General features: G+C 31.0%; 1 protein-coding gene and 1 long non-coding RNA gene across 2 annotated transcripts; one reads left to right on the forward strand and one right to left on the reverse strand.

Moving 5' to 3' along the window:
• Positions 1-2,066: 2,066 nt before the first annotated feature.
• LOC120184627 lies at positions 2,067-4,680 on the forward strand. The gene is made up of 5 exons (XR_005522046.1): positions 2,067-2,179; positions 2,267-2,332; positions 2,422-2,784; positions 3,875-3,982; positions 4,072-4,680. It is a non-coding gene; the product is annotated as an uncharacterized LOC120184627 (long non-coding RNA).
• A 2,796-nt stretch (positions 4,681-7,476) lies between these two features.
• LOC120184629 lies at positions 7,477-7,602 on the reverse strand. The gene has a single exon (XM_039189043.1). The coding sequence runs from the start codon at positions 7,600-7,602 to the stop codon at positions 7,477-7,479; it is 126 nt and encodes a 41-aa protein (XP_039044974.1).
• Positions 7,603-8,635: the final 1,033 nt, after the last annotated feature.

An 8,635-nucleotide genomic window follows, 5' to 3' on the forward strand; every position in this document is an offset into this window, starting at 1 on the left:
GCCATAGCATCTTTCAGTTTAGAGAGAGAGGGAAAGAGAGAAAATGAGAGAGTTTACTTTGTTTGGGTCGGTTTTAGACAATTTATATCCTCTCTCAAACGACGTCGTTTTGGGGAGGGTATCTTTGTAATTTCTGCATGGGTAAACTATACGTGCGATCCCTCCAACTTTGTAAACATTCAATTTGGTCTCGAAATCAGGTTTTTTGTACCTTTTAATTTTGATTTCATATTTTAAATATTTTTATTTTATTCATTATATATATATATACACATATATTTAGGTTAATTATGCATTTAGTCCCTAAATATTAATCAGTTTATATTTCGACCTATATAGTAAATTAGGGTAAATTACATTATTAGTACAATGTTTTTTTAAATTAAGTTAATTAATTTCAATATTTTTATAATTTAATTAATTACACTATTAGTATTTATGTTAGGATTATTGATTTGCATAATTTAATAATTTTATTAAACATTATAATAGGACTAGTAATATTTATGTTTAATATTATTTAGTAGTTATCTATATTAAATTATTTGTAAATTAAATTAAAAACAAATTTATCATTTACTACAAAGACATTTAATTAATAAATATTGGTACTAATTTTGGGCGTTATGGGGGTGCTAACCTTCCTCATACGTAACCAACTCCCGAACTCATTTTCCTGGTAAAGCAGACCCAAGTTGTATTATTTTAATATTATTCTTAGGAATTTTTATTAAAATAATGACACTTTGGTGACCAATCTCACCAAATAAAAAGATTGGTGGCGACTCTACAATTTGGTGTTTTATCTGATTCATAGAGGATAAACACTCATTTTTTCGAGACTAGTTACACCATCTGGGGTATACTATTTGCACTCTCCGTCTCCAGGGCAGAGAAACATCTCGACTGCGACCACTGCCACTGATGTAGTTCTTGTCATCATCCTAGTTGTAACTCGTCGTAGTTGTTGTCGATTGGCCGTCGAAATCGCTTGAAATTGTGATTTTCATCCTGGGTTCGCGAAGTATAAAACGTCGATTCGCCATCGATCGGCCGTTGATCAATCACGATTTCATAGGGGTTTTGGTCGTCGGGGGGAGGTGAGGTTGGGTGGAGCTTCGTCAACGGCAAAGGGTGGCAGTCATCGTGGGTTTAGGGGTTGAAATGAAAGTTTTCGAAGTTTTGGAGTTATTTCAAAATTTATGTGTTTCCTTTTTTAAAAAACATATATATTTTTTTAATTTCATATAAATTTTTTAAAATTATCATATTATGATAGGTGTCACTTAACGGAATAAATTAACGGTTCGTCATGATTTAACCCATTTTGAGTAACGGAATGAAAGGTTAGGCACCAAACTAGAACGAGATAAACGTTAGACACTAAATTGAAAAAACGAACATAAGTTTGTCACCTTTTGTATATTTAAGCCAAAATTAAATAAGTAATCAAACTTTCAATTAAAATCAAATATGCCCTTGAAGTTGACCAATTCAACTGCTCTATCACATTACTGTTCACACGTGGATTGTCACTTTAGTACGATATATCACTACATCAACATTATTGATTGTCATGTCAGCATTATAACGATCAACGTTGATTAAAGGATGAATTTAAGAAAATTAAATGATTTTAAAAACAAAATTAATACAATTAAAAATAAAAAAAATAAAATTATTAATTTGAGTTTATTTCACAAACAAAATATAGTCAATATTAAACCTAAGACTTAATATTCCTAGGCTTTCTTATCTATATTAAACCAAAGCGTGATAGGCATATATTGTATACTTTATCCTTAGGGGGTGTTTGGATCATGAAATTCTTATTTATTGATAGGAATTTTTTTTCCCAGATTGTTATACCCACGTTTGGATGGGAAAGATTCCCACCTAAGGGTATTATCTCATTGCCAACAATAATTTTTTTACCTTTTTACTGGGAATGTCATTCCCACATATCACATAAATTTTATTTATTCCCGGATCGTTTGGACTAAAATACCCTTCTTCTCTTCTTCTTCCCGTGACCTCGCTTCTGTCCAATTTACTTTGCCCACAAATCCACTACTTAATTTCTTACCTTTTTTTCTTCAAATTCTCAAGTGACGATACGGAGAATTCCAACGAATCACTACAAACAAATAAATATGGAGCTTCTCGTGGAAGGGTAAAGGTAACTAGTATCTTTCTTTTTAATCAACTTCTTTTTTTTTTGGAAAGTTATAATTATTTCTTTTCTTTTGTTGCTCTCCGTATGCAGAAATGCTTGATTGCAGTGGAAGATTTTATATGTGATTTCACGGGTGATGACAGTATTAGGACGACGGTAATGTTTTCCTCTCTGCTCTTCAATTTAAAAAAAAATATTTTTCACTAAATTTTTTAGTAGATATCTCCTTTGAATTTATTATGCAGTTTTTACGGGAGGGAAAGAAAAAGCTAGTCAAAAAGACGAAAAAGTTGCTGAATGACCCACTATTTATGCTGCAAAAGTTGAGCAATTTGATAGAGCCAAGTATTATAGAAAATACAAGGCTTAGAAGTGCATTCGAAGAGGTTAAATCCACTCTGCAGCAGTCAAAGAATCCAGTACCAACTCAAGACTCTATTGATAAGATTACTTGCCAGATTTTGAATTGGCTTTGAAGCAGTCAAAGAATCCAGTACCAACTCAAGACTCTACTGATAATATTGCATTGCAAGAGTTTGAATTGGCTCTGAAGCAGTCAAAGAATCCAATTCCAACTCAATATTCTACTGATATCATTAATGAGTTAGGTACGATCTTTGAGGAGGTATTGCATGTTGATTAATGACATTTCATTACATAATGTTATTTTTTACAGTAGTAAATGTTGCATTTGGATCAAAAGTATTGACTTTGAGCTTTGGAGAAAGACTGATGCCTGATGGGTGTTAAATAATGACATATAAAATCATGTATTTACAGTGCATCAAATATGAATATGTTTTTACATAATCCCTCAGTATTTCATTGTATGCTGATGTTGATACTTAAACATCTAAACTACAACTTTCCATTGCTTTTTTGATTTCTTTATATTTTTAGAGAGAGACGTACAAGTGACAAAGGAGGAGCTGCAATTCATTAAAGAGTAACTTAAGGAGGCAATACTGATAGCTTTGTCTCCCTGTTTCCTTTTGCATTTGGAAAATTGTTATTAACCTTTTTATATTTTTAGGCGTTTGGAACGTTTCAGTGTTTAGCTTAGAATGCATATTCTTTTTCCTTTTCTGCGCAAATAATCCAAGTAATCAACTGTTGAAGTTACGAAACTGGAAATCTATTACATTGAAGTTGGGTCTAACTTGAACCGTCTATGCGATTGCGAATAATAAGTTATTGATAAGGCATAAACACATAAATTTAGTTGATATGCTTCAATGTAATTACTTAACAGAAATAAGTTCTTTTCCTGAATTTCTACGATAGAATATGATGGAATCTGAAGGTAGAACATGCCCTTTTCTAATTCAAATTAAGGTTGTAAGTTCTTACATATGCTTCTGGATAGAGTGTGAATCTCTACTATGTTTTACATGTTTTGTTATCCACATTTCCATATACTTTTCCTTGATGCAAGAAACAACCATGTCCTTTCTCTTTGAATTTATTAGATCTACCCCTTTTTCCTTCTTATTTGCTAGCAACCTATGATTTACATCTACTTGAATTTAATCTTACTGAACTTATCAAACTAAAATTTACTTGGTTCTCTTTTTGAACTTCTTGAGAATGTTGTTGCACATTCCATACGCTTGGCCTTTCTGAACTGCCACATCAGTCTTGGGGATTGACTTTCTGAACATACACCTAACCATTGTTTTTGTGTTGTTTCTGGTTCAGGTTGCCAAAATAAGTCTGCAAACAAGTTTTCCATCGGAGTATACCCGCCTGGTTTTACTTCAGACTGATAGTGGGAAGAAAGTACCGGATTCGACTGTAGTAAGTGAGGTATGTATCTTTTACAGGTGGTGAATTACTGGCCTAAGGCTATGCATAAATTTACTATTCTTTTTTACATTGGTTGTTATATAATTTAGGCCGAAAATGAATATGTTCGTGTTCACTTAGTTTCTGTAAGTCTAAGCATGTATTTAACAAAATAAAGCTGCCAAGCAAGGGAGATCCGACTGGTCAGAAGATGATTTTACTGGGATGCATGGGTGTTGGCTTTGGTAACTTGACTGCTACGGCTAAGAATATCCCTCCGGGTGTTTTGGAACCCAAGTCACCCGAAGGAGCATATATTTTGGTTAAGGTTGCTTCCAAGTTCCAACTACTGTAGCATCCTGCTTGATCGATGCTGTTGCATGTGCTTATCCAAGCTTGTTCGTATATGAATAACCAATGCACGATCGTTTTGTCACAAATCTGCACCGCTCTTGCTTGCTTTGAGTATGTCAATTGCTGTTATGAACTCTGTGATGGTTTCTAGTGTTCTGATGAAAGGTCATTGAATTCTTGAAGACGAAAAGACATGGATATGAATATTACTATTGTAGTTATTGTATGTATACGCTATTGATAATGATAATGCTAAGAGCAATATGCCTATTATTAAGTTACTAATGCAATGAATACATATATTATTCCAATGCCATCTAAGATAAAGGGAAATGTTATAGAGTTATGCAAGTATCTTAGGGCAGCAGATGCATAGTATAATCAATCAAACATGTGCATTATATCACAAGACTATTATTTTCTTACTTATTTGAATTATGTTTTTGTAATATAAATTCATGAGATAAATAATAATGATAAAGAATGCAGAATTAAGTATAAACATAAAAATTAAATAAATTATTGTATATAGAAGATATAATAAATATTATATCTTAGATAACAAAAATAATTTACATTTTTTTATTATTATTAATATCTATGATAAATTATTGTATATAGAAGAATGTAAACCTTGTCGATTGAAAAATACAAAAAACCTCTTAATGAATGCGTCACATATGAACTGAAGCTAGTTTTCATAATGTAAACATTTAGTTAAATGTTGATGTAAAATTTTAATATATTTTTACATAAATTATGTAAAATTTAAGATTAATTAAAATTAAAATAATACATGATATATTTAAATACTCAAGTAATATATTATTAATAGTTAGAACTTTTATATAAATAATTTTAATTTAAATATTTAGAATTTCACTTTTTAAAAAATATAGAACAATGACAATTTGATAAAATATATATTCTAGTAATCTTTTATTCATTCAACCAAATATTGTAATCTTACATTCCTGCCAAACCAATCAAACACAGTAATATAACATTCTCAGTAATCCTATTCCCTCGTAATCTTTTATTCTCACTGATAATCTAACATTCCGTGAACCAAACACACCCTTAAAGCCATAACACTAATCTTATTTTAAAAGCACATTATTCTTGTTAGTAATGGCTTTTAAGTAATGTTGCGAGTAAAGACAATGGATAAGGAACAAATGCTATATTTATACTCTTAAACTAAGCTATTGCTTTCTTAATTACAGTAGCCCAGATTTTTGTCAGATCTCATAGATCCTGGTAGCTTTAAATTAGAGCCACAATAAGGTTTTTCTTTTTCTTTTTCTAAGCGGAACTCAGTAGATTGCTATCAGTCTACTTGCAAGCTAGAATAGCACAAATTAACTCGATTTCATGGCAAATGCAACATGGTTTTTTTTTATTCAGTGGTAGATTCAAAATTAATGTGAATTTTTTTTATATGAAGTGAGTATAAATACAATTTTAAAATAAATATAACTAATAAAATAAATAATTAATTGAAAAAAAATTAAATTTTAAACTAAGCGTGGATCCATTGCTGGAAAAATCATGACATCTTTCCTGCTTGCTATCGGATAAGAACCAACATGGACCCAAATGAAAAACAAAACAAAATATTATTATAATAGCAATGTTCAATGAATAATATAATACATTCCATTAGTCTTAGGTGTAATAATAAATGTATTGAAAAAAAAAAGTTTAACTTTTGGAGATAATATTATTAAGAGAAATTATTATAAATGTTAAAAAAATTAATAAATCTTTATAAAAAATAAAGCGTAAAATGAACGTAAAAGATATATGATTTTTTTAAATAATAATAATAATAATAATAATAATAATAATAATAATAATAATAATATGATATAGAATGAAATAAAAAGAAAATTTGATTAACTTAAAACCAACAGAAACAAACTATTCTAATAGTTTAGCAATCCAAACTTTATTTAATAAACTCCTAAAGGAAGATTGAAAAGTTTATCAAAATTTGTGGATCATAGATCAAATTTTAAATTAACCAACACTACCAAAAGTATGTAAACTGAAATAAATAAATAAATTTATTTTTATATTAGATAAATATAAGTATTTGTGTACATAACATATAAACATAAAATAATGCTATTTTGGATAATAAATTTAATAATTTATAAAAATCGAGTTAAATTAAAATTTTATACACATAATTATGCAAAATCAAAGTTAATATTATTGCATATTTCCTAAAGTTCGTATATTATTTTGATATATACCATCAAACAAAATAAAAAAGCATATAAAATTTAGAATATATATGAAATCAATCCAATTTAATGAATTATTAGATTTGATTCAGTGGTTTAGTTCCTCTTAAGCTCTTTAGATGACCTTGATTCGAATCCCCCATAGGGCCTTAGGCCATACTTTAATTTTTTTCTTCTTCCTGTCATTAGAAAATAGAGGTTATGCTGATTATGTTTATATTGAAATATCCACTTTAATGTTCATAAAATATTGATTTTTTTTTCTAATCAGATGATAAATTACAATTAAGAAAATTCTTCAATCAGATATAAAAGGTCGAAAGAAAATTAGTTTTTTTTCAAAAAAAAAAAATTCTTCCGAAGCTAGTTGTACCAACATACCATTATTTAATTAATGAATAGAAAACAGAGAGAGGATCATTGGATTCTCATGCTCATATCTACAAAAAGTGAAGATAAAATCAATAACGATCTGTTGAACACTACTTTAGCCTCTCAACTTTCTCTATATATAATCTCCTCCATTTCACTGTTTTTCCAAGCAAATTTTATCCAAACTCTCCAGGAAACAATGTCTTCACCTTCTACATCATCTCAGTTCTTGCAAGATTTTCTCGGAAAATTTCATTCCAGGAAATTACTGCTTTATTACAAACAATTAAACCAATCATCATCGCACACATCGGCTCCTCCTCCTTACCCTCAGATTACCAATATAGACCAAAATGTTTTCATGATACTTTCAGTCCTCATTTGTGGCCTAATTTGCTCATTGGGGCTAAACTTAATAATCAGATGTGTGCTAAGGTGCTCAAACAGGGAGGCCTCCGAGTACATCGACAACCCTTCAGCTGCAATAGTCGATAGAGGAATCGAGCCAAAGGCACTCAAGACTTTCCCGGTGGTGAATTACTCGGCCGAGATGAATCTGCCGGGACTGGACTCGGAATGCGTGATATGCCTGTCGGAGTTTTTGCCCGGCGAGCACCTCCGGTTCCTACCGAAATGCAACCATGGATTCCATGTTCGTTGCATCGATAAGTGGCTTAAATCACACACATCGTGCCCCAAATGCAGGCATTGTCTGCTTGAAACATGCCAAAAAATTATGGGGTGCAATCAAAGTAGCTCACCGGAGAGCACTGTGAATATTCAACCACTGGAACCTGAAGGTATGGTACGTGATAGTAGGGGGTAATATTCCAAAGGTGATATATTCCATGAGCGAAGCTCATTTTGGAGTTAAAAATATCAATTCTTAATGATTACTTTAGTCTTTAACATATTTTGTTGTCTACCATATGTTATACTAATAAAATAATGTACAATATTTTTCATATACATACACAGAACATTGAATATATAAAGTTAAAAGTGATTATTAGTGCGCAAGAGTAGTTAGAAATGGCTGATAAGAAAGGCACCAACGGGCAAACGAAAAGGGAAAGCAAAGACAAATCGGAGCACTCAACTTTTAACCATATTGTGGAGACTCCATTTGTACTTTATCAATACTCTCCCACGACCAAACCAAGGCATCCAAAATAAGATGCTAAAAACATTCGCTATATTTAACAAAGTTATCTTTTATTTTAATCTATTAATTTCATAAGATTTTGTTGATGTATAAAAGGTGGGAGGATGGTTTATGGTGATAAATACGATGAGAAATGAAATGGATAGATTGATGCTTTATGGTTTGTCCTTTTTAGTGTGGATGGAGAACCACAAGTCTGTATCGAGGGTCAGATTGAGCGGTACAGTGGGTTCTAAGAGTATGTCTCTAAAGAAAGAAATCGAGAGAGCTCCCATTGATACTAAAAGATATATATTATACTTTGAATATATTATTTCCATGTGACCATCTGTTCGTAGGACGAGTCATAGTGCCTAAGAGGCTGAGCTTGTTACGTGAATTTATTGAATTACATGAGCTATTAATTATTGGATTGTAAAGGTGGTCTAGTATATGTCACATGTGGTCTTGAAGTGGAAGTCCTCAGGAGTGGGAGAGACTATTACACTTGTCCCCTTTAGTTTGGGAAGCGTTATACAGTAACACGATTCC

Source organism: Hibiscus syriacus, unplaced genomic scaffold (assembly GCF_006381635.1).
Source record: "Hibiscus syriacus cultivar Baekdansim isolate YM2019G1 unplaced genomic scaffold, ASM638163v2 tig00112925_pilon, whole genome shotgun sequence".
Taxonomy (NCBI): Eukaryota; Viridiplantae; Streptophyta; class Magnoliopsida; order Malvales; family Malvaceae; genus Hibiscus; species Hibiscus syriacus.